Below are 27,857 nucleotides of genomic sequence, written 5' to 3' on the forward strand. Positions count from 1 at the left end.
CTACGTAAAACCTATAAGCAACGGCACAATGTCTGGGGGAGAATGTCAGCTTTTCTCTGACATTTCGAAAGGGGACAAAAAAAAATGTTACGCGGATGTTTCTCAACTTTCCCAACAAATCACGAATTTGGGTAGGCGGGTCTGAAAATGCAGGAATTGTGCTCCGAACTTAAGCTTGAATGTACAGATGTCTTACAATTTCACATTCAAAGATGGCGGAAGTAAGCCGTCTGGCTCATGGACTACAGCCCACTGGGCAGTCTACATCAATTCAACGTCTATTCCACGTTTGTTTAACATAATTTCATTGAGATGATGTGGAAACAACGTTGATTCAACCAGTGTGTGCCCAGTGGAAGGGGACTTCAGACTCTGACTCGAGGTTTAATGACTTGACTCTATCACTGTATAGTATCAGCAATTCTCATTCAGATGAGACAGACTGGTCTCATTGATTAACAGATATTACTGAAACTGAGATTTAAAAAAAAACAAAAACATTTATTTTATTAAATATAAGGCAACATACAAGCAGTACACAGGGGGAGAAACATTAACAACAACAAAAAACAAGGAATAAATCAATCAAGAAGGTCAAAACAAATTGTTTTTTTCTGGTGAATAAACGTGACTGTCATAAGAGCAGTGTAATGACACCTTTGGGCACAGGATGGTGCAAAGCATGCACACTCCTGAACAAGAATACACCACAATATATACACAAACATACACGTACAAACCACACATACAAATATAGCCTATAATAGCCACCAGATATCCTAAAGTGATGACTGGGGACAGATCCTAGATCAGATTCTGAGTGTACGTGATAGCCCAGGATCAGTTGGTTAGTGCTCAACACTATGTCCAAACATTTTGGCTATTGACCTTTCTAATATGCAAATGCTATTGATATTAATACCCAAGCTTTACACAATACAATATTCGGGTTCAAACAAAGGAAATTGAACGTTTTTTTCACAGCAAGTAAGATTATTAGCTTTTCTTGAAAGGACATGTTGAAATGTGGGTTGTAACCAAAGAGCATAAGAGCAGGAAGGATTTTAATGACCATTATCGTCCCACTTTAAATGACATTCAGCATATAAAGGCTTCATAAAGCCTTCATAACACCTTCATAAGCACTACATAAATGTGTTTCAAAGCATCTATAAGCATATGTCATGCTTTATAAAGGGTTCATAAATGTGGCATAACTGTATGACAATCACCAATGTCAAACATAATATTATACATGTGCTTCATTTTTATTGTTTATTTTTTTATTTTACCTTTATTTAAGAACAAATTTTTTATTTTACCTTTATTTAAGAACAAATTCTTATTTTCAATGACGGCCTAGGAACAGTTGGTTAACTGCCTGTTCAGGGGCAGAACGACAGATTTGTGCCTCATAAAGGGTGGCATGTTGTGCTGAAGGATGGCTCACGCTCTTTGAAGTCATGTTAGTCACATTACACCTAATCTCGTTCCCAGACACTTCTGCCCAAATGTACAGAAGGTCTGGTGGACCAATGCATTAAACTTGGCCTTCATTAGTTCGGTTACATTTCAAATCAAATTTTTAAGAAGAGAAATTGTGGAACTGTACAAGGTTTTGCCATAATTATGACTTTGTGGCTGTGTTAACTAGTGATGACCAGGGGAAATGCTTTTGTTGACAGAGTACATAGCCTGATGACAAATACTTTACTCAGTAAGGTCCCTCCCATAGGATTCTATGGTCACTCCCACTAAGGCCAACTTTGAATGGTTGATATCCCAGGCTTATATGTGTTGTGTGCTCAAAAGCCTTATCCAAATCAACTTACAGTCATGCGTGAATATATTTTTATGTATGGGTGGTCCTGGCAATCAAACCCACTATCCTCATGTTGCAATGCTCTACCAAGATGCATGACAAGGTTGTAAATGCTTTGTGAACCCTCAATGTAATATGATTTATAAGCCTTTATTGAGTAGAGCTTATAAAGCACCGGCGTATGTCATATTTGACGTAGTGGTTGATGTCACATTTGACATTGGTGGTTATATCACACAGTTATGTCACATTTATGAACCCTTTATAGAGCTTGAGACACTGTACTCTTATAGATGATTTGTGACGCATTTGTGTTGTGTTTATAAGCTGCACATCACTTAAAGCACGGACAGAATTGGTCCCAAAACGTCAACAACATTTTCCCAAAGAGTTTCAACAGTGAAACGGTGTCAAAACATATGCATGAAGTTTCCTATTTCAGAACAAGAGCATTTATCGTTATCGGCAAGCTGCATTTTAAATCTGCTCTCAGGAGTAAAATAGGTACTGTGTGCACATTTGAAATGGATCAGCTAATAGACCAACACATTTGTTACATTGTATTAATTTCATTTGGTCCATTTTGGTTTCACATTGCCAAATGTCTAACAAACAAAAATGACCAAACAAAACCACATGTTCATGCAAGTCATTTGTTTTTTGGACACAAATGGTCATGTTAAATCCATTTATTATCATCATGGAGCATCACTTGTGTGTCCCAATCTTCATATTACTTTTGCTTTGGTCAATATACTGGAGGAAACTCATAACTGCCATGATAGGGGAGACTGGGTGTCTCATCATGGGTTGGTTGTCAGAGTTCTTAGCCTATTACTCTAGGATGCTGTGTAGCCTAGTAATTTTAAGATTAAAACGTGTGACCTATGTGACTTGGTCAATTCATATCAACATCTCAAAACATGGAGGAGAGTGGGATCTGTATGTTTTTATAAGAGGTTATAATAAAAAATACATGTATTGGTACACTATATATACATAGGTATGTGGACACCCGTTCAAATTAGTGGATTCGGCTATTTCAGCCACACCGGTTGCTGAAAGGTGTATAAAATCGAGCACACAGCCATGCAATCTCCATAGACAAACATGGCCTTACTGAAGAGCTCAGTGACTTTCAACGTGGCACTGTCATTGGATGCCACCTCTCCAACATGTCAATTAGTCAAATTTCTGCCCTGCTAGAGTGGCCCCGGTCAACTGTAAGTGCTGTTATTGTGAAGTGGAAACGTCTAGGTGCAACAACGGTTCAGCCACAAAGTGATAGGCCACACAAGGTCACAGAATTGGACTGCCGAGCACTGAAGCATGTAGCGAGTAAAAATCGTCTGTCTACGGTTACAACACTCACTACCGAGTTCCAAACTGCTTCTGGAAGCAAGTCCGGAAAAACAAAAACTTCATGAAATGGGCTTCCATGGCCGAGTAGCCGCACACAAGCCTAAGATCAGCATACACAATGCCAAGCGTCGGCTGGAGTGGTGTAAAGTTAGCAGCCATTGGACTCTGGAGCAGTTGAAATGCATTCTATTGAGTGATGAATCATGGTTCACCATCTGCCAGTCCGATGGACAAATCTGGGTTTGGAGGATTCCGGGAGTATACTACCTGCCCCAAAGCATAGTGCCAACTGTAAAGTGTGGTGGAGGAGGAAAAATGGTCTGGGGCTGTTGTTCATGGTTTGAGCTAGGCCTCTTAGTTCCAGTGAAGGGACGCTACAGCGCACAATGACATCCTAGATGATTCTGTGCTTCCAACTTTGTGGCAACAGTTTGGGGAAGACCCTTTCCTGTTCCAGCAGCTTGACTGGCCTGCACAGAGCCCTGACCTCAACCCCATTGAACACCTTTGGGATGAATTGGAACGCCGACTGCGAGCCAGGCCTAATAGCCCAACAGCAGTGCCCCGACCTCACTAATGCTCTTGTGGCTGAATGGAAGCAAGCCCACGCAGCAATGTTCCAACATCTAGTGGAAAGCCTTCCCAGAAGCGTGGAGGCTGTTGTAGCAGCAAAGGGGGGACCAACTCCACATCAATGCCCATGATTTTGGAATGAAACGTTTGACGAGCAGGAGTCCACATACTTTTGGCCAAGTAGTGCATTATTTGAATTATAGGGGTAGGCTATCCATGAACAATGTATTTGTTGAAAGAAGACAGGGGAGTTGTGTTTCAAACCTATTTCTGAGTTGCTATCGGACAAATCATATGGAAATTAATATCACATTTTGCCTTTATGCTCAGTTGGGGGTAATTGTATAAAAAATGATATTACAAAGTTTAAACGGTTGAATTTTGTTTAAGAATATTGTTATATACTCTGTTTTTATAGTTTATTCTCCATTTGTCAGCAGCTCTACACTAAATCAGTGTCTCTGGGTGTGCGCCAGCTCATGCTTTTTATAAGAATATTGTTCAATCAAAATCAATAGCCTGACTATTTCTTGTTGAAAAGAGTCTCATAAGATATCCTACTGGTAATGAGGAATACAAGTGTGTAAAAATTCTGACATCCAGCCCCCATCTCCCTTAATCTGCATCGGAAGCACACATAAATGAGCTGCGACTCACCAAATGTTTCAGAGAAAACAAGTTATGATATTGCATACATTTGATCAAATGCTCGCATTCAAACAACCAATAACACTGTGTGCATCTTGTTCTTTTCCTGTGTTTTGTTGGTATGTATGATGTTTATTTATTTAATAAAATGTCGTCATAATAGCAGGATTAAATTTGAGAAGAATAGTCAAAGCGATAGTCAATACACTAGAAAATGTACTGTATAGGTGTGTTTTTGTTTTGAGGAATCCCTTTTTCTTTGAGATTATTGAGTCAGGAATGGACACCCAGAGGTAATGCTAATGTCTGATTATTTCTTTTTTTTATATTGATATTTTTACAGAGAATGTGCATTCATAACTTCCTCAGTGGGCAAGCATAAATATATTTATATAACATCAGATACAGTTCTTTCTTTTTATTCTGCTATTAGATCGCAACAAGCACAATGCTTACAATTCACAGAACATTTTTATACACACAATAATATATCTTTTTTTATTCCAAACAGGGTGATTTCTTTTTAATGATTTCAATATTTTCCCTGGTTCAATATTACAGTAATTTACATAAACATCTTTCATTTTTATCATTATACCATGTCCAGTTTCCCTACTTTTATTACATTCATAATTTTACTGCTTGGATTTGGTCATTTTCCTAGCGTTTTACATATTTTGTTGAATTCATACCAAACTATTAAAGTGAGGTGAAACTTTGCATTGAGACTTTTGTTTGAAAGCATAATACATGTGAGTAGCAAACCACAACCTTGCCTTAGCCCTACATTAACCCTGCATTTTAGCCCTATTCCTTGTGCACAAAATTTGCATTTTGTCGACAATGCGCCATTTAAAAATAATTTCAGATCGAAGTGACATACTCTCCCCTCTGTATTTATTTGGACAGTGAAGTTTACATTTTTAATTTGTCTCTATAATCCAGCATTTTGGATTTGAGATCAATTGTTTTGATGCAACAGTACAGAACATTTTATTTTTTTGGTGTGTTTTTTTCATGCACTTTATGTATCAAGTCCCAACATTTGAAGGTGTCAAGTATTTGGACAAATTTACTTGTGGCCTATTATAGTGATCAGAAGCTTAGTAATTGTTCCCATAGTCCTAGCACGCAATGCCTACACTGTACATCAAACTTGTGACTCTTCAAAGTTGTTGGATACATTTGCAGTTTCTTTTGGTTGTGTTTTGGATTATGCTGTGCCCAAAAGGAACTGCATGGTGAATAATGTAGGTTGTGTTTAAAACAGGTAGCCCAGCGCTGATCTTTTTTCCACTAATTGGTCTTTTGACCAAATCAAAATCAGATCTTCTCTCATCAGATCTTTTTCAGACCTGATCAGATTCATCAAACGCAGCCGAATTGTTAATTTTGGAATCACTTTTATTGTAAATAAGAATAGAGTATGTTTATGAACACAACAATAATGTGGATGCTACCATTATGGATAATCGTGAATGACTACTGAATAATGATAAGTGAGAAAGACCATACCCCCAAAACATGCTAACTTCTCACCATTACCAATAACGGGAGTTTTTTGGTGGCGGAGTATGATATTTATGCCTCTGTAACGTTCTCCCTCATCATTATTCAGGATTCATTCATGATTATCCGCAATCATGATAGCATCTACATTCCAGTAGAAGTGTTCAGAAAAATATTTTATTCTTATTTACAATAAAACTGACTCCAAAATGACACAATATATTATTCACCATTCAGTTCCTATTGGGCACAACGTAATCCGAAACACAACCAAAACAAACTGCAAATGCATCCAACAAGTTTGTGGAGTCACAGGCTAGGAAAATGGGACCAAATACTTAAATGTTTGACTACTTTTAATACACTATACGTGAATTTGTCCACATACTTATGACACCTTCAAATGGGCCGACGAGATACATATAGTATTTTCATTTCTAAACGGTAAAACAAATATGTATGAACATACCCTCAAATAAACGGTGACATTCTGTGCTGTTGCCTCATAAAACATTTGATCTCAAAATCAAAATGCTCAAGTATAGAGACAAATGAAAACTTTTAGCTTCACTGCCCAAATAAATATGGAGGGGAGTGTGTACAACATTTGAGATGAATGCAGTCTCCACCAATGGAGGAAAACTGCCTTTAAACGCCTCATTGTCTACAAAGCGCGATCAGATTGAATCCTGACTTTAGGAAGCATGGGTACCAATGGATAATGCCCACCCACCTGCACCTGATGTCTTAGAGACATCACCAGATCAAATAAACCAAACAAGTCCAGTGAGAGGTTTCAAGGTCGCCACTTAGCCAGCCACATAAAGCACAAGAGAACAATGGTTATGTCACACATCAAAATGGCACAGAGTGGGACCAGTAGCAGTAGCAGTGTTGTTGTGCATCATGCGAGCACGTTGAGGGCATCTGTGAGCATCTTCAGCTCATCCTTGACAGACTCCAGGCCTCCTCGGATCTTCAGGGGATTGTCCAGGACCTCTATGCTGTAGGTGTAGGGGTCAAACCGCACAGAAAACGGCCTCTTAATTCCAGCCACATACGATCTGTCAGGAAAAACACAAGGCAAATAAATATACAATGTATAAAAAGTCTAATATCTATTGATTGGTCAATGTCTGTCTGTCTGTCTGTCTGTCTGTCTGTCTGTCTGTCTGTCTGTCTGTCTGTCTGTCTGTCTGTCTGTCTGTCTGTCTGCCTGTCTGCCTGCCTGCCTGCCTAAAGTTCAATGACAACATTCTCATCATTCTTATTGTATCTGGCAATATGGATATAAAGGGTTCACCTTTTCTTCAGTAGAGGCCAACTACAAGAAACATGAATTCAATATGCATTGAATCACAGAAAACTGATTTGCATTGCACTGCAACTACATATTAACCATCTACAGTCTAAGCCTCTAGAGAGCGATATCGACTAACCAAACATATATAATTGTTTTAAGTTAGTAATAACATGGACCATTTAGCTGATTTGGAATTTTAGGACACCTGTAGGTATACAAAATATATATTTTTTTATAATATTACATTTCGCCTTACTGCTATTAGACCATAGAAACACACTGAATAACACACATACATGGCAAATAAGACAAGCAAAATATATACACTACCGTTCAAAAGTTTGGGGTCACTTACAAAAGTCTTTGTGTTTGAAAGAAAAGCAAAAAATGTTGTCCATTAAAATAACATAAAATTGATCTAAATACTGTGTAGACATTGTTAATGTTGTAAATGACTATTGTAGCTGGAAAAGGCTGATTTTTAATGGAATATCTACATAGGCGTGCAGAGGCCCATTATCCGCAACCATCATACCTGTGTTCCAATGACACGTTGTGTTAGCTAATCCAAGTTTAGCATTTTAAAAGGCTAATTGATCATTAGAAAACCCTTTTGCAATTATGTTAGCACAGCTGATTGAGTATCTGGAGCATCAGCATTTGTAGGTTCAATTACAGGCACAAAATGGCCGGAAACAAAGGCGTTTCTTCTGAAACTCATCAGTATATTCTTGTTCTGAGAAGTGAAGGCTATTCCATGCGAGAAATTGCCAAGAAACTGAAGATTTAGTACAACACTGTGTACTACTCCCTTCACAGAACAGCACAAACTGGCCCTAACCAGAATAGAAAGAGGAGTGGGAGGCCCTGGTGCACAACTGAGCAAGAGAACAAGTACATTAGAGTGTCTAGTTTGAGAAACAGACACCTCACAAGTCCTCAACTGGCAGCTTTATTAAACAGTACCCGCAAAACACCAGTCTCAACGTCAACAGTGAAGAGGCGACTCCGGGATGCTGGCTTTCTAGAAGCTAGCAGGTAGATCAGGTTTAAAACAAAAACTGATGTAAGGTAAAATAATACATCTAGTGTGAGCCCGGACTATACGGCTTGTACGTGTGCGCTTGTGTGTGTATGCATTCGTGTGTCAATGGCCGTGTCTGAAATCTGTCTTGCCTACTACTTACTAAAACTACATGCTGTGTACGTCAGTGGAGGCTGGTGGGAGGAGATATAGTAGGGCAGCTCATTGTAATGGCTGGAATGGAATTAATAGAAGGTATCAAACAAATCAAACATATGGAAACCACATGTTCGACTCCATTCCATTCATTTATTTCCAGCCATTACAATGAGCCTGTCCTCCTATAGCTCCTCTCACCAGCCTCTACTGGTGTAGTTATAGTACTACATACTATTTTGTATGTACTGTTTAATAAAAATGTATTCAGCAAACAACAAATATTAACATTCCACTCATCCATATTGAGAAGGCATCATCTAATGTGCAATCGCGCTTGTTAATTTTCCATTCAGCTTTGAATGGATGATTCTCTTCCTCAATAGTGTGCAGTGAATTCTACTTCATGTAAAGCCAAAATGAGTATGACATCCTGGCATACTACGTTTTCTAAATGTATATTTTTGCATACCAAAAAAGCCTACTATTTAGCCTATAAGTATGGGTATTCTGACACGGCCTATGTGTGTCTGGTCTGTTACCTGAGTTTCTCTTTGGCATCTGTGAAGCTCTCAGAGACAAAGTATACAGACTGGTAGTTCTGGTCTTGGTAGGGCTGAATGGCAGCAGCCTCTGGGTCAAACTCCCTCCTCTCTGGCTCATCTGACAGAGCATGCTGGGCAAGACAGGGGGAGAGTGAGAGATAGAGAGGGAGAGAGGGAGAGAGAGGGGGGGGGGTGGTTAATGTCTGGACGTCTGGATATTCCTGTAATTCAACATTTAATTGAAAATTAGGTTAGGGGAGGTTTATTCTGTTCCATTATGTTGTCTATATTATGGTGGCTTATATCTAAGATGAACCTCTTAAGGATCTGACCTTTTTTATGTTGCCTAAAATGACATACCCAAATCTAACTGCCTGTAGCTCAGGACCTGAAGCAAGGATATGCATATTCTTGATACCATTTGAAAGGAAACACTTTGAAGTTTGTGGAAATGTGAAATTAATGTATGAGAATATAACACATTAGATCTGGTAAAAGATATCACAGAGAAAAAAATGTGCAGTTTTTTTCATCATCTTTGAAATGCATGAGAAAGGCCATCACATATTATTCCAGCCCAGCTGCAATTTAGATTTAGGCCACTAGATGGCAGCAATGTATGTGCAATGTTGTATCAAGTCTGCCCAAATGTGCCTAATTGATGTATTGATACATTTTCAAGTTCATAACTGTGCACTCTCCTCAAACAATAGCATGGTATTCTTTCACTGTAATAGCTACTGTAAATTGGACAGTGCAGTTAGATTAACAAGAATTTAAGCTTTCTGCCCATATCAGATATGTCTATGTCCTGGGAAATGTTCTTGTTCCTTACAACGTAATTCTAATCACATTAGCGCACATTAACTCAACCGTCCCATGGGGGGGTCACCGATCCCGTAGAGGTTTTAAGATATGGTATGATTTTAGATTGGAGAGAGGAAGAGAATACTCCATGTCTAAAACCATGTACTCACCACTAGCTCTCCATATGAGGAGAGGAGTCCTGCCCCGTAGGCTTTCACAATGCCACCCTGTTTACACAGACCAAACTCCACCGTGAACCAGTAGAGCTGAGACACACACACACACACACACACACACACACACACACACACACACACACACACACACACACACACACACAGGAGACATGCTTTCTAAATTTGTCATGTTTCCACAGCTTTACACTTCATATGTTTTGCATGTGTGGTAGGAAGCAAATAAGGGATCAGGAATAATCAAAGCCATGTTGCAACAACAAAACTTACCGTTGACAGTTTCTCAATATCTTCTTCTGAAGCCCCCAGTGAAGCAAGACCGATGTTCTACAAGACACATGTGATCTCTGTTAGTAAAGCATGACAGAGTATCATCTTTGGTTCATGGTATACAAAGCAGACAAGAGGGTGATGGGTAGACAGCTCAAGTCAAGGTGCAGGCCAGAGGCCCAACTCTCATTTTAGAACTGCTCCTTTAATAAATGTTATTGGGTTAAAAATGTCCATCTTCACAATCAATACATCAGAATCAATAAAGCCACAGAATTTGTCACCTGAGAAAACTGGGCGAACACCCGGTCAGCCAGAATGGGGACGTGGCCCAGGAGTTCGTGCACACAGTCCCTATTGCAACATCACAAAAATAATGAGATGATTAAATGCTCACAGTCACACAGGAGATGGAGACAGAAAGTGAGAATAAGATGCCCAGAACATATTTCCTACAATTATCATACAGAAAGTGCATGATGCTGTCTCGATCTAAGAAGGTGCAGATAAGGAAGAGAGAGGTATGGAAAGAGAGAAATTAAGATAAATAAATGATCCAGGACAGAGAGCTGTTTGGACTGCAGACCTGAGTTTAAATACTATTTTGAAATCTTTCAAAATACCCTGCAAGAGATGCATAATAAGTCATGTCAAACTTTGTAGAATTGCAGGAAATTGGCAAGCGGTTCCCACTGACAAATCAAATCAAATCAAATTTAATTTGTCACATACACATGGTTAGCAGATGTTAATGCGAGTGTAGCGAAATGCTTGTGCTTCTAGTTCCGACAATGCAGTAATAACAAGTAATCTAACTAACAATTCCAAAACTACTGTCTTGTACACAGTGTAAGGGGATAAAGAATATGTACATAAGGATATATGAATGAGTGATGGTACAGAGCAGCATAGGCAAGATACAGTAGATGGTATCGAGTACAGTATGTACAAATGAGATGAGTATGTAAACAAAGTGGCATAGTTTAAAGTGGCTAGTGATACATGTATTACATAAGGATACAGTCGATGATATAGAGTACAGTATATACGTATGCATATGAGATGAATAATGTAGGGTAAGTAACATTATATAAGGTAGCATTGTTTAAAGTGGCTAGTGATAGCGGTTTCAACTCGCTGTTCACATTTGAGGTATGGTCCAATAGAAGGTCTAACCGAATTATTCATAATGTGTTTCGGGGTCCATATTATTATAAAACACAATTATATAAGGAATTGGCAACACATTCTCATTCTGAGAAATAAGGTAGGCCACTCGATTTCAACATGAACAAAGTGGACAGGCTATCATGCTGTTCAAACAGTAGGAGACGGACAGAAGGGTGTGTTCATAACAATTCAACTGTTGTGCCTTGTTAGCTAGCAACCAGATCCAAGTAGGATACACTTGAAATATAAAAATTAGCTGGCTGCTCACTAGCACGTGGGCTTGTGCTTGAGAGATTGTTGAGGAGACCTGGGTTAATTTTCTATATAATGCCTACAAGAAGTTAGTCATTATTAGTGAATTTGCTGCACTATAAATGGTTTTTGGTGTTTTTTTAACAAAATGGTATTGTCATAGACAAACTTGAAAGTCAGATCAGTTTTCTGCCCTACCTATCTGTAACCCTACATAAGGGACGCATGTGGCAGCTCCCTAACGAGGTATGATAAGGATTTTCATAGGGCAAATGGACGGTCCCTTACTAGACGTCCACGGGTGCTATTAAAATAGGCAGATGGCCTCAGGTCGACGCCCCAAGGCCTGGTCTCAGGGAAGTAAAAAAATAAAGTTTCCAGGGCACTTGGTTTCTGAGATACTGTATCTCAGGGACCGTCCATTTTCCCTATGAAAATCCTTATCAATCGTTAGGGAGCTGCCACATGCTCCCTAACATACCGCAGCGACTGTGCAAAAAGTAGGCCCAGAATGAAGCCTGACAATTAGTGATTTCAACATGCTTGTGACATATTGTGGCCTCTTCGTCACACAGAGACACACCGATTTCGATGAGGTCGTCGAGGGGAGGTTGGGGTGGATAAGCCACAGAGTTATTCTCTCTGCGCTCACATGTTCATGTAGTTTGACACATCCGAGTTTCTCCATAAGGATAACATGGGTTTACAGGTTATGCTCTAACTTTTTGCTACATTAAATACATGCTTAATCATTTGGACAAGTATGCTGCCTCTATTGTATTGTGTTTTGGAGAAAATGGGGGTCATGTTAGCAGTAACTGCATAAGGTTACTATGAAACCAAGGTAAATAAAATCATTTTTTCGCTATGAGCAGTTACTGCCTTTTTGCTTAGTAGGGCAGTACTGCAGAAAAGCAGGCTCAACTATTTTGATGAAATAATGACATTATTATTGGGTCTTATGGTTGTGGAAGGCTTATATTTAGCCTAGGACTAATTTCAAAAACCCTGAATTCATTAGATTATTGCTGACTGTTTGCATTTGACCTGTAATTGTACAGCAAATCTTATTTAAAGAAACGCCTGCCCATTTTTTTTTTAGATACACAGTTTATTAAGTAAAGCACCCCATTCACGAAAGTGGTTTGCTCTTACAGCGAGTCACGTGGCCGTGGCTTGCTATATAAAGCAGGAAGACAAGCATCAAGGTATTCAGAGACTGTTCGATTGAACGTTAGAAAGGGCAAAATGAGTGACCTAAGCAACATTGAGTGGGGTATGATCATCGGTGCCAGGCACTCCCGTTTCAGTATCTCAGCCCACTTGGGCTTTTCACGCACGACAGTGTCTAGGGATTCCTGACAATGGTGCGACAAACAGAAAACAACCAGTCAGAGGCAGTCCTTTGGGCAAAAACAGCTCGTTGATGAGAGGTCAAAGAGAATTGCAAGGGGGTATGCTCCAAAACGTGTTGTGTGGGTTCAAGTCCCCTACGCGACTCAAATTAGAAAAAACTATCTCCTGCTGGTCCTTGAGTCAAATAATGCATTTGTGATGTTTGTAGATCAATTTTAGTAATGTATGTACAATGTTGTACAGTTAAATATACACGTCTGTGCAATATATGTAATAAACAGGATTATTAACCGTGTGTCTACAGGGCTGAAGAAAGATGCCTCATTAAATGTATTATTATTATTAATTATCAAGGTGTTGCACTTCCCTTTGCAACACAATAACACAAATGTAATTGTACATAAAAAAAATGAATAATTTCATCTGGGATTCAAACCCTTGTTGCAAACTGCGAATATGATCAGGAGCTTGGCTCACTACATTGTGAGCTATTTAACCAGTCATTTAAACACACGTGATTTCGTAACTTTGATTAGCAGAACTTCTGTTAGGAACGCTTTCATGAAAAACTGCTCGATCAAGTCCAACTACAGTACGTCAACGTTTTTAATTGGCTGATGTGGAATTTGTTACATTATAGTTAGTTGCATGTCATTTGCGGCATACATGATCTTGAGCAAAGTCATTATAGCCTATCATTTCAATTCCCCTGTGAGAACCATTAGCACAGGTTGATTTGGCTTTGCTGTACCACAGTCGAAGCCTGACAGCAGACTACCTACCAAAAGTTGCACTGTATCCAAAACAATGTAGAAAAATGTAGATCAGCTATCTTTTAACCGGGGTATGGAGAACTAGGATGTTGTGCAATGTTAAGATAGAAATATAACATGTAGAATTAGGAATCACATCAGCTCTATTCATGACATCTCTATCTGCAACTTTCTACAATGTTTGCATACTGAATATGGCCATGGTGAAACAGTAGTACTCACGGTTCAGGGGAGTGCATGGGAGAAGAGGCGTGGCGTATATACTGGGTACACTGGAACACGCGGAAGGCCAGACTGGCTAAAAAGTCTCTGGCGGAGAGAAGACCTGCCACGGGACGCAGCTGGAACCCTGTTCGCTCTGTGTGTGAGAGTGAGTGAGTGAGAGCGAGACAGAGAAAGAAAAAATAGAAAAAGCCGGGAGACAGTGACAATGACAATTGGTACTAATGACTACGCATCTACCAAGAGGTGGAACTTAGGTAGTGTGTATTCAGCCGACAGAAAATGTATGACTGCGGTACGTAACTTTTGTCTCTAAACCCAACCTTAACCCTAACCTTTACCATTTTTGACCCCTACGCAGGTTGAATATCCACTTCTTTGCACTTACATGTATCTAATGTTCAATCAGGAGTGGGCTGTATTGAACATGCTATAGGTCAGTAGTAGACACTAATATTTCTGAGGGAGCTACTTTATTGGGGGGGTCATGAAGTGAAATTGATTCATACATGATATCAAATGAATTCTTACATGATATTTAAGATACTGTTAACATGGACCATCAAGCTTTCATTCAAGTTGCAGTATTAGAAACACATTTTTAAATATCATTGTATGAATCTTTTGAATCTGGCCTTATTGCCATTTTCTCAAAAAGAAAAAGTTGATGATGATCTTTGTGTATGATCTTTTGTGAAGAATCAATTATTTTCCCCCAGTCATTCTGTACAGATTATTCTCTGTCTCTTCTAGTCCTGCACAGCTTGTGTGATAGATAAAAACAGAAGAGACAAACACATTCCTGAGAATCTTAGCTTTCAGGAATGGGGTCAAAAACTAGAGCCAAATTTGTAGGAATATTTTGTTTTCAAGATGCGCTAAAAGCACTAGAAACCACTGTTACTGTTCTGTTTGTCCCAGCCGCTAATAGCAAAGGTTACTAACGTAACCATGGTTCTATGAACTAAGTGGCGCATTCAGCTGACTGAGGAAAACATTTTTCACAGCACATTCATTCAAATTATTGCTGGAGTTGCCAATGAAATTGCAGAGAGACGCATGCGTCTTGTGAGAAGCTCAATGGCTGCAATAGGTGGCATGTATGAGTACCTCTGAGGAAGCGTGACACGTCCTCCAACTGGGGGATGTTTTCAGGGCTGTATCCACAATGTCTCTCCAGCAGATTGAAGGCCTCCAGGTGCTCACTGCAGGCATGGGTGGTGTACAGGTCCCTGAGGGTGGAGTACACCTCTCTCCTATCCAACACACACACACGTGGGAGAACACAAAGACATGCATGCACGTACGCACACACACATGGATACACACACACCAGAAGGTGAACACACATGATGGAAACAAATATAATTGTGTAGATTGTGTAGATAAAATTGCAGATAAAATTGCAGATGAAAATGTAGAAATGTTAAAACACAACTGTGAGTCGTCATGGGAAAAGGATTGATTTCTCTGCATTTTCAAGACAGAAATGTCATAGAAGTCCAAATATATACATTAAAAAAGAGAAAACTTCTGTATAACCCATTTCCAGAATGGTGAGCTGAATGTGTGGCCTCTCTTTGATTGAGTTATGGCAGCAAATTGTCCTCTAGGTCAACTATAAATCTCTCCAAAACAAAACTGTTTACTCTCTTATAATCGGGTTATCCATGAGCAAGTCTACGTTCCAAATGGCACCCTTTTGCTTATTTTGAACTGGGCCCATAGGACTCTGGTCAAAAGTAGTGCACGATATGAGAATAGGTTGTCATTTGGGATGCAGAACAAGTCGTGTACCAGATGGTTGACAGTCACTTCGGAGAAGTTCGGTCGAGGGACCTGAAGGTTTTTTTGAAAAGGTTTTTATATTGTTCAAACACAATGTTTCCGTTTGGTGGAGTGAGTCAAACAATGAACTGACATTTTAGACTGACATGATATCTGGGCAATTGACTTTAATCTGTGACATTTGCACATAAACGATCAAAAGCTTTTACTCTAGATGGCTTGATAGCACCCTCCATCCGTGGCAAATCAGGAAAATAACCATTAAATAACCTTTACCACTCACAAAATCATAAATAGTATGAAATAAACACATCTTTGTGCAAATGGACATGTAAACAGAGGGCTGAAGCATAACAGAAAGAATACAATAAATAACCCTTGCACGATAAGTATTGAGATGTGAAGAGTCATTGTAGTTCGAAAAGCTACTGCCTAAGCTTTAATTCAATGGTCTAACACTATCTTAATTAGGGCTAGACCCCCTTTTTCTCAATTTCCGCCTGACTAACGTGCCCAAAGTAAACTGCCTGTTGCTCAGGCCCTGAAGCCAGGATATGCATATAATTGGTACCATTGGAAAGAAAACACTTTAAAGTTGATAGACATTTTAAAATAATGTAGGAGACTATAACACCATAGATATGGTAGGAGAAAATCCAAAGAAAAACCAACCAGAATGTTTTTTTGAGAGCCCATGCTCTTACAATGGAAAGTATAGGGGCATACTGAATTCTAGCTCTCAGGATGCAATTCCTATGGCTTACATATACATAGGGTGTCAGCAGTCTATGTTCAAGGTTTCAGGCTTGTAACTTCCAAAACAAATAAGAAATATCAGTTTTAGTACGGGGACACAGTCTTGTAAATTCGTGTTTGGGCGCACGATGAACATCACTCTTTCCGTAAGAAATATTATAGCTTGATTACATTTTAGAGTATCTGAGGAGTGAATAGAAACATATTTTGACTTGATTAAACAAAGTTTAGCGGTAGATTTTCAGATTCCTTTCTCTGCATGTTGAACGACTGGATTATTCAAATCGATGGTGCCAACTAAATTGACTTTTTGGGATATAAAGAAGGATTTTATCTAACAAAACGACACTACATGTTATAGCTGAGACCCTTTGGATGACAAATCAGAGGCAGATTTTCAAAAAGTAAGTGAATATTTAATCGCTATTTGTGAATTTATGAAACCGGTCCTCAAACAACCGCATGGCATGCTTTCGCTGTAATGGCTACTGTAAATCGGACAGTGCAGTTAGATTAACAAGCATTTAAGCTTTCAACCGATATAAGACACTTGTATGTACCTAAATGTTTAATATCCACACGCCTATCACTGACTAAGGTTTGAAAACTTATCACTGATTTTACCAGAGAATATCATGCTAGTGCCACTCACCATGTACCGATCTCCTCCTCTGTGTATTCTACTCTGGGGATGGGCTCCCCTCTGACAAAGAGAACAATGAAATTAGTAGATATACATCATTGTAGCTTCCTATTCCTGGATAAACCTTGAATCCACTTTTTTGATGATTTTTACATGACATTTTAAGTAGTCAATCGTCTCCATTTACTGTGAAAGTTTCAAGACTCTTTGTATTTGTATTTCTAAATGGCAGACCTAGAAATACTATAGTTTTAACTTTTCTTTGTGTAAAACTATTTTTTCAGGGAAATAAATAGTTACTTTTGAGGTGACCACAACTATTTGAATAGAGATCCCCCCTGCAAAATACTACTTTAAAATTGTTTTTTAATAAAAATCTCATAAAGTAACTACTTTTAAAAAATTATGTCAGTACTGTATCTGGAACTGCATGTTAAGATAGAAATACAATGAATAGAGCACACCAAATCTAATAAACCATTCCAATCTATAGGACAGCCATAATTGATATACACAATACATTTCTATCTGAACATTTTGTAAATGTCCATTCTCCTCAATGTCCATTTCCATAAAGTCTAACCATTTATATATACAGTACCAGTCAAAAGTTTGGACACACCTACTCATTCAAGGGTTTTTAGTGAAGACATCAAAACTATGAAATAACACATATGGAATCATGTAGTAACCAAAACAGTATTAAACAAATCAACAAATATTTTATATTTGAACATTTTAATTCAAAAGGCACTCGCACATCTGAGCTATCTTTTTTGCTAATGCATGGTAACAGTTGAATAAAATGAGAAAAAATAAGAAACCCGCGCACTGCTCTTGATAGTATCACTACTCTTTAATAAGCTTTTACGTATCGGCCTCACGGCCTTCTTCAGAGCTTTTTTTGCACTCTTGGCATTCTCTCAACCAGCTTCATGAGGTAGTCACCTGGAATGCATTTCAATCAACAGGTTCATTTGTGGAATTTCTTTCCTTTGTAATGTGTTGTAGCCAATCAGTTGTGTTGTGACAAGGTAGGGATGGTATAAAGAAGATAGCCCTATTTGTTAAAAGACCAAGTCCATATTATGGCAAGAACAGCTCAAATAAGCAAAGAGAAAATGACAGTCCATCATTACTTTAAGACATGGACAGTCAATGCCTATGTGCCAACATTTCTTCAAGTGCAGTTGCAAAAACCATCAAGCGTTATGATGAAACTGGCTCTCATGAGGACCGCCACAGGAAAGGAAAACCCAGAATTATCTCTGCTGCAGAGGATAAGTTCAGTAGAGTTACCAGCATCAGAAAATGCAGCCCAAATAAATGCTTCACAGACTTCAAGTAACAGGAACATCAACTGTTCAGAGGAGACTGTGTGAATCAGGCCTTCATGGGCAAATTGTTGCAAAGAAACCACTACTAAAGTGAACCAATAATAAGAAGAGGTTTGCTTGGGCCAAGAAACCTGAGCAATGGACATTAGACCGGTGAAAATCTGTTCTTTGGTCTGATGAGTTCAAATTTTAGATTTTTGGTTCCACCAACCGCTGTGTCTTTGTGAGAAGCAGAAAAGGTGAACGGATGATCTCTGCATGTGTGGTTCCCACCATAAAGCATGGAGGAGGTGTTTTGATGGTGTGGGGGTGCTTTGCTGGTGACACTGTCAGTGATCTTTTATACATTCAAGGCATACTTAACGTGCATGGCTACCACAGAATTCTGCATTGATACGCCATCCCATCTGATTTGCGCTTAGTGGGACTATCATTTGATTTTCAACAGGAAAATGACCCAACACACCTCCATGCTATGTAAGGGCTATTGACCAAGAAGGAGAGTGCTGCATAAGATGACCTGGCCTCCACAATCACCCGACCTCAACCCAATTGAGATGGTTTGGGATGAGTTGGACCACAAGAGTGAAGGAATAGCAGCCAACAAGTGCTCAGCATACACAAGGAGTCGCTAGAGTGCGATGACACAAATTAAACACCCCCGGCCAAACTCTCCTAACCTAGACGACGCTGGGACAATTGGGATCAGCCCTATGAGATTCCCTGTCACGGCCAGTTGTGACACAGCCTTAGATCAAACCCGGGTCTGTAGTGATGCCTCAAGAACTGCATTGCAGTGTATTAGACCGCTGCGCCACTCGGTAAGGGTAGGCCCTAACCCATTATATTTTGTACAGATAAGTATAAGGAAGTTGTGACGCTCAACTACTATGCCACTGAAAAGGTAAAAAGCTCCATCTGAGGGTAAATGTTCTTGTTTCAAACACACACTATACCGTCTTAAAAGGGATTGTTTACTCAGAATACAAATTAACATGATTTTCAACCTACCTTGGCTGTAATTGATTCAAGAAGGCAGTATTTTCAAAAAATTGTTTTACCTTTATTTTTCTAGGCAGATCAATTAAGGACAAATTCTTATTTTCAATTACATCCTAGGAACAGTGGGTTAACTGCCCTGTTCAGGGGCAGAACGACAGATTTTTACCTTGTCAGCTCGGGATTTGATCTTGCAACCTTTCAGTTACTAGTCCAACCCTCTAACCACTAGGCTACCTGACGCCCTAGTATTGGGATTTTTAGTTTCCTTTTGACACTTAATAGGCATATTTTGTTACTGTTAGCGTTCTCAGTAACACTTAACAAACTGGTCTGGCGCCTGTGTAATTAAACTGTAATAACCTTGAGCAACAGTTTATTAACATGTTACCTAACACTTTGGTAATTGCATAGCAATGAGCAATACAGTACTCTACAGGAATAGTAACTTCTCCTTATTCCACATGTTATAACTCCATTATTATGCAATTATAAAGCAATTTCCACAATCTTATGGAGGGGTTGGAACCTAAATTATTTTCCAATCGTTTCGTTCTGAACAGAACCCCTCAAACAAATTGTTTGGTTCCACTGTTACTATTCACACAATACCCCATAATGACAAAGCAAAAACAGGTTTAAAAAAATGTTTTCTCATTTATTAAAAATAAAAAACTGAAATAACTTATTTATATTTGTTTGAGCTCAGCTGCATCCTGTTTTCATTGACCATCGTTGATATGTCTCTACAACATGATTGGAGGTCACCTGTGGTAAATTCAATTGATTGGACATGATTTGGAAAGGCACACACCTGTATATTTAAGGTTCCAAGCCATGAGATCGAAGGAATTGTCCTTAGAGCTCTGAGACAGGATTGTGTCAAGGCACAGATCTGGGAAGGGTCCCAAAAAATGACTGCAGCATTGAAGGTCCCCAAAAACATAGTGGCCTCCATCATTCTCAAACGGAATAAGTTTGGAACCACCAAGACTCCTAGAGCTGACCACCCGGCCAAACTGAGCAATTGGGGGAGATGGGTCTTTGTCAGGGAGGTGACCAAGAACCCGATGGTCACTCTGGCAGAGCTCCAGAGTTCCTCTGTGGAGATGAGAGAACCTTCCAGAAGGATAACCATCTCTGCAGCTCTCCACCAATCAGGCCTTTATGGTAGAGTGGTCAGATGGAAGCCACTCCTCAGTAAAAGGCACATGACAGCCCGCTTTGAGTTTTCCAACAGGCATCTAAAGACTCTCAGACCATGAGAAAGGGTTTGGGTCAGGGTTAGGCTTCTCTGATCTGATGAAACCAATATTGAACTCTTTGGCCTGAATGCCAAGTGTCACGTCTGGAGGAAACCTGGCACCATCCCTACGGTGAAGCAAGTTGGTGGAAGCATCATACTGTGGGGGTGTTTTTCAGCAGCAGGGACTGGGAAACTAGTCAGGATCAAGGGAAAGATGAACGGAGCAAAGTACAGAGAGATCCTTCATGAAAACTTGCTCCAGAGAGCTGAGGACCTCAGACTGGGGCAAAGGTTCACCTTCCAACAGGACAACGACACTAAGCACACAGCCAAGACAATGCATGAGGGGCTTCGAGACAAGTCTCTGAATGTCGTTGAGTGGCCCAGCCAGAGCCCAGACTTGAACCCGATCAAACATCTCTGGAGAGACCTGAAAATAGCTATGCAGCAACGCTTCCAATCCAACCTGACAGAGCTTGAGAGGATCTGCAGAGAGGAATGGGAGACACTCCCCAAATACAGGTGTGTCAAGCATGTAGCATCATACTTGAGGCTATAATTGCTGCCAAAGGTGCTTCAACAAAGTACTGACTAAAGGGTCTGAATACTTATGAACAGTGCCTTGCGAAAGTATTCGGCCCCCTTGAACTTTGCGACCTTTTGCCACATTTCAGGCTTCAAACATAAAGATATAAAACTGTATTTTTTTGTGAAGAATCAACAACAAGTGGGACACAATCATGAAGTGGAATGACATTTATTGGATATTTCAAACTTTTTTAACAAATCAAAAACTGAAAAGTTGGGCGTGCAAAATTATTCAGCCCCCTTAAGTTAATACTTTGTAGCGCCACCTTTTGCTGCGATTACAGCTGTAAGTCGCTTGGGGTATGTCTCTATCAGTTTTGCACATCGAGAGACTGAAATTTTTTCCCATTCCTCCTTGCAAAACAGCTCGAGCTCAGTGAGGTTGGATGGAGAGCATTTGTGAACAGCAGTTTTCAGTTCTTTCCACAGATTCTCGATTGGATTCAGGTCTGGACTTTGACTTGGCCATTCTAACACCTGGATATGTTTATTTTTGAACCATTCCATTGTAGATTTTGCTTTATGTTTTGGATCATTGTCTTGTTGGAAGACAAATCTCCGTCCCAGTCTCAGGTCTTTTGCAGACTCCATCAGGTTTTCTTCCAGAATGGTCCTGTATTTGGCTCCATCCATCTTCCCATCAATTTTAACCATCTTCCCTGTCCCTGCTGAAGAAAAGCAGGCCCAAACCATGATGCTGCCACCACCATGTTTGACAGTGGGGATGGTGTGTTCAGGGTGATGAGCTGTGTTGCTTTTACGCCAAACATAACGTTTTGCATTGTTGCCAAAAAGTTCAATTTTGGTTTCATCTGACCAGAGCACCTTCTTCCACATGTTTGTGGCTTGGTGGCTTGTGGCAAACTTTAAACAATACTTTTTATGGATATCTTTAAGAAATGGCTTTCTTCTTACCACTCTTCCATAAAGACCAGATTTGTGCAATATACGACTGATTGTTGTCCTATGGACAGAGTCTCCCACCTCAGCTGTAGATCTCTGCAGTTCATCCAGAGTGATCATGGGCCTCTTGGCTGCATCTCTGATCAGTCTTCTCCTTGTATGAGCTGAAAGTTTAGAGGGACGGCCAAGTCTTGGTAGATTTGCAGTGGTCTGATACTCCTTCCATTTCAATATTATCGCTTGCACAGTGCTCCTTGGGATGTTTAAAGCTTGGGAAATCTTTTTGTATCCAAATCCGGCTTTAAACTTCTTCACGACAGTATCTCGGACCTGCCTGGTGTGTTCCTTGTTCTTCATGATGCTCTCTGCGCTTTTAACGGACCTCTGAGACTATCACAGTGCAGGTGCATTTATACGGAGACTTGATTACACACAGGTGGATTGTATTTATCATCATTAGTCATTTAGGTCAACATTGGATCATTCAGAGATCCTCACTGAACTTCTGGAGAGAGTTTGTTGCATTGAAAGTAAAGGGGGCTGAATAATTTTGCACGCCCAATTTTTCAGTTTTTGATTTGTTAAAAAAGTTTGAAATATCCAATAAATGTCGTTCCACTTCATGATTGTGTCCCACTTGTTGTTGATTCTTCACAAAAAAATACAGTTTATATCTTTATGTTTGAAGCCTGAAATGTGGCAAAAGGTCGCAAAGTTCAAGGGGGCCGAATACTTTCGCAAGGCACTGTATATGTGATATTTCTATCTTTAATAAATTAGCAAAAATGTTTAAAAACCTGTTTTTCCTTTGTCAATGTGGGGTATTGTGTGTAGATTGAAGGAAACAAAACAACTAATCAATTTTAGAATAAGGATGTAAACTAACAAAATATGGAATAAGTCAAGGGGTCTGAAAACTTTCCGAATGCACTGCATATTCAAGTACCTTAAAATTGTTTTTCTGAGACATGTATTATCAAAGAAAATAGTTGCCTTTTTGTTCAAATGATATAAACTATATTCAACTACCTCCAGTTTGTACTGTATTTTCAAATAAACTACAAAATACAACTAGAGTATTTTCTGCCCAGGTCTGCTACATAGCAGTATATTGAAATATCTATATATATTAATTCGTGAAATTAGAAATCTGATTTCTTAGGGCTTATGTTTAAAATGAATAAATGTTGTAATGAGTCACGGTATAATTATTTCTGGCTTACTGTTTATATCTGAAGGCAATGTCTCCAATCATCTTCCTCCTCTGCCGATAGACGGGATCTGTGAATCCCTGTACAAAACCGCCACACAAAACATGAGTAGTGACCCAATATCTATAGTTTCACATTTGATCTAGTGTCATTATACTGTTATTAGAAATATGGCATCGTTATAGCAATGTAATAAGATTATTATCTGATGTAGGCTCAACGACAGTCAAAACTTGTGAGTTGCGCCCAAAACGTTGTTTAATAATCATGTAATAACAGTGTAATAACAATGATATTCTCACTCTCACTCTCTCTACATAAGCAGCTAGAGTGATTGTTTCCATTCATTCACTCACTGGGTGTTCTTGGTCTAAATCTGGATCAAATTTTGTGATAAGGTGGTGACATCTGTCCAGCTCAGAGATTTTCTTTGGGAACCAGTGAACTGTAAAAAGACCATAAAGATGTTGTTTTGTTTTTTTACAAACATGCTCCCATTTCCATGTGTATCTTTAGTTCTTGTCACTGCAAAAGACGTAATGCACACAAATGTTTGGACAAAGCCTGCCATCTATCGTAGATGAATAGCCTTGGTCAACTCAATAGCAGCTACAGTGCAAAGGTGGCTATATCTAAGGAGGTGACCAGACAATCAAGTCTTGAGATTCAACAGGAACATTCAACTACACTTTTTGAGATTTTGTGAGTGTGAAGATGGTTCAGCTAGGTTACATTTGGGTCATACATTGGCTATACAATATTAGATGGTCTTACACTTGAGGCTTAAACAGAAGCAGCTATCGAGTTCCACAGCATTATGTGTTCTCACCTGTGCTCGTGAGACTAGTACAGTTTTAATAAAGTGCATTATGCAGAAATTATTGAAGGTTCTTACATTTGACTTCTTTGGTGGTTTTGACATCCTCTGCTATCCTCTTGATGGAGCTGATGAGGGTGCTGACATCAGACAGGTGCACCTCGCAGCGAACAAAGTACTCCAGCCCCTCCAGGCTGTCCCGGGGCTTCCTGCATGGCCGTGTTTCCAGGTGGTGGATCTTAGCTTCAAACGTCTATCAGGCACAACATATATATCTCTTAGGCTCTTCTCAATTGCTCAAACATCTATCGTTTCCTCGTCTACTCCCCTTCATCTGCACAGTGGTGGAAAAAGTACCCAACTGTCATACTTGAGTAAAAGCAAAGATTTCTTAATAGAAAATTACTCAAGTAAAATTCACCCAGTAAAATACTACTTAAGTAAAAGTCTAAAACTACTTGGTTTTAAATATACTTAAGTATTACAAATAAATGTAATTGCTAAAATATACTTAAGTATCAACAGAAAAAGTATAAATCATTTAAAATTCCTTATGTTAAGCAAACCAGACGGCATCATTTTAATTAATTTTTTTACTGATAGCCAGAGGTACACTCCCACACTCAGACATTTATATTTAAAAAAAAAGTGTTTAGTGAGTCCGCCAGATCAGAGGAAGTAGGGATGACCAGGGATGTTGTCTTGATAAGTGCGTGAATTGGACCATTTTCCTGTCCTAAGCATTCAAAATGGGTGTCAGGCGAAAATGTATGAAGTAAAAAGTATTTTATTTTCTTTAGGAATGTAGTGAAGTAAAAGTTGTAAAAAATATAAATAGTAAACTACAGATACCCCCCAAAAAACTACCTAACTCGTACTTTAAAGTATTTTAACTAAGGTTTACACCACCACTGCATCTGCACTAGAAAATAGGAAATGTCTGTCAAGCACTCTGTCAAGCACTCTCATTTGCTAAAATTTTTTCCTCGTCTCCACCCCTTCATCGGCACTACCTAGAAAAGACTTGGGAACATTATTTTATGGTGGAATCTCATCATTAGACTGGTTCTCATCTGGCTTGTTCTTGCAGTGAAGGAAAGGAAGTGAGGAGATATTACACTTTATATACATCATAGAAGACTGAAATATAACCAAACCGTTTGACATAGAAATTCTGGATTTTCGTAGTTAAAGTTTTTTAATTATGAAAAAGATTAATAAAGTTCCACCCATAAGGGGCTTCTGGTCATTCGACTGCAGAAATGAGCTATCACATAGCTAGCTACACGTCAGTGCAGGATTTCTTCACAAACGCAGGGCAACTAACGCCTCTATCAGACCTATCAGACCCACAGTGTAGATGCATCAATACTTTAAAACATTTTTTATTATAATTTTGCACCAAAACGCAACGACACTGATGGTCTGATCAAGGCAGAAAGGGAGATTACATGCTCTTAAGTGTTTAAACAAACTTGCTTGCAACATTTGATCTCATGCTGTTGTACCAGGCAGCTTCCTCTAGGTTCTCTACATCCACACCCAATGAAATAGCGACCTATCAGGAACATAAAAAATCTCAAGGCTGGTAATATAGGATTACATTTCCTACAAAGATTTCATCTTAAATGTCAACATAATTTATGTAATTTTAAATAACTTTATGAGACTACAATTGAATTAAAACAAGATTATACTTTAACGCAATCATGACCCACTGGGCATTGACATCAGTTCAACATGTAGTTTTGTTTTACATTTGGTTCAGTTGTCAATTAACGTGAATTCAACGTGAAATCAACGAAAAATGTTACCCTTTCATTGGATTTACCTTAACAGTTAAGTGAAAAAATGACGAAATTCCTTGACATTGAAGACTTTTGGCAAATCAAATCAGTTTCCCACGTTGATTCAATATCATCACAGATTTTTTGGTGGTGTTGAAATGACGTTGAAATTAACTCGTTTTGGCTTGATTAGATTAGCCCACACATTTTAAGATGTGGACAATTCAGGGATATTTTATTTTCCCTTGATAAGAAATTACTATACTTTAAAACAAGTTGTTGTTGATAGTATAAGATACACCACGAAAACAATATCGCCATAGAATCATTCCCATTTAGGAAATATATTTAGGAATAATCCTTGACACCTTTGTTCAAGGCTCCAACAATCTGCTCTGCATAATTTGCCATAACATTCGAATTTACCTAGTTGCCTCTCCTGGACCATAATGACATAATAGACACAGTGATGCTGCCTTGTCGCCTGGAAAAATTAACAAGAAGAGCTGAGAGCAAGCACTAATAGGCTTAGGCTACAACATTTTCTCACACCTTTACAACTCCGAATTAATTGCCTTCTTGAATATCTCCTATTTTCCCGTATATTCATACAAAATATAAGTTGTGCAAAATATGTATCCCACTCTCCATTTGAACAAAAACAAGTGTTGGTTTGTGTTAATTGGTAGACTATTAGGTTAAATTCGATGTTGTTTATTTTCAAAGTTAAACGTTTCACTTTAAATCATTTTTTGAATTATCCCAAATCCTATTTAGGCTCTTTAATACAGAAAAAGGCCTAGCTCGTTTGTACTTACCTCGAACACCTTGAGAGAGCGTGACAGTGCTGGTGTCTTGGAACTTCTCAGCGTGAAGAAGAGATTGAGCAGAGCTTTTCCATCCTCTTCCTCAAACACGATCTGTTCAGTCGCTTCAGCCGCCTCTGCCGCGGCTGCCGCTGCTTCTCGTTCCTTCCGCGCATCCTCGATCAAACTTTGTCGTCTCCCAATGAATCTTGGAGACTGCGCCAAAAAAAGAGCAACATTTTGGATTTAAAACAGCTTTACTGTTATGTCTGTGAACATATTTAAACTCGAACACATGTATCTCGACCACCGACAGCGCACAAGACACAGCCCATAGAGCCTTGCTTACCTCGGTGGAACCATTTTACATCTCCAAACACGCATAAGAACACCAATGCAGTCTAAGTAAACCTGAAGCATAGCTTAGTCTTAGTGATTTAAAAGCCAAGCTGCTAAACCACAATAAGTTATTTTCCTATAAAAAGTTACCATTTACCCAACCGCTCATGCATAATAGTGCCCTCTCCAAGGAGCCAGGCTCTCTGCGCGCATTGAGGCAACATAAAAAAGTCTTAAAAAGATTAGCAAGTGACACTTATAACAATAGTTTTGACCATTTCTACTCAAAAGTTGAGTATGATAGGTCTAAATGGAATGGTAATAAGAACGTTACTCCTTACCGTAACAGAATCAGACCTCTCGAGCTCGGACGCTGCCCTGCGCATACTCTTCGTTGAGGAAGAAGAGCTGCTTGAAATCGGCATGATCAGATTCTGGAGTGTGTAAAATAGTGTCTTTGTATGCGTGTGTAATGTGAGTGTCTGTGTATCTGAGCGTATTTTATTGATGCTCCCTGCACTGCGTTGACTTTGCTTGGTGCGCCTGGTGTCTTTTTCCCCCACGCGGAAGAACGTGTCTGTCTTATTTATTGAGGAGGGGGGAGGATTTGTTTGTCCTTCCTGACGTCAAGCATCCCGTTCTCTTTATCAA

The 27,857-nt window shown here is 39.2% G+C and overlaps 1 protein-coding gene across 1 annotated transcript; it reads right to left on the reverse strand.

The window, feature by feature from the left end:
- Window positions 1–4,808: 4,808 nt before the first annotated feature.
- On the reverse strand, window positions 4,809–27,811 carry th (tyrosine hydroxylase). Its single transcript, XM_021564247.2, has 13 exons — window positions 27,548–27,811; window positions 26,880–27,083; window positions 24,353–24,527; window positions 23,814–23,902; window positions 23,470–23,537; window positions 17,183–17,233; window positions 15,097–15,242; window positions 13,987–14,122; window positions 10,498–10,567; window positions 10,214–10,270; window positions 9,920–10,015; window positions 8,940–9,073; window positions 4,809–6,978 (listed from the first exon to the last, which is right to left on the reverse strand). The coding sequence occupies exons 1-13, from the start codon at window positions 27,629–27,631 to the stop codon at window positions 6,819–6,821; spliced, it is 1,470 nt and encodes a 489-aa protein (XP_021419922.1). The 5' UTR covers window positions 27,632–27,811; the 3' UTR covers window positions 4,809–6,818.
- Window positions 27,812–27,857: the final 46 nt, after the last annotated feature.

The sequence above is a fragment of the Oncorhynchus mykiss genome, chromosome 2, assembly GCF_013265735.2.
Source record: "Oncorhynchus mykiss isolate Arlee chromosome 2, USDA_OmykA_1.1, whole genome shotgun sequence".
Lineage (NCBI taxonomy): Eukaryota > Metazoa > Chordata > Actinopteri > Salmoniformes > Salmonidae > Oncorhynchus > Oncorhynchus mykiss.

Excerpts from the sequence above, each read along its gene's own strand:
- th (XM_021564247.2), bottom strand. The coding sequence starts at position 27,631 with ATGCCGATTTCAAGCAGCTCTTCTTCCTCAACGAAGAGTATGCGCAGG. Across the intron at positions 10,568-13,986 it reads CCCATGCACTCCCCTGAACC|GGACTGTGTGCACGAACTCC; the intron begins GTGAGTACTACT and ends ATGTTGCAATAG. Across the intron at positions 6,979-8,939 it reads GATGCCAAAGAGAAACTCAG|ATCGTATGTGGCTGGAATTA; the intron begins GTAACAGACCAG and ends TTTTCCTGACAG.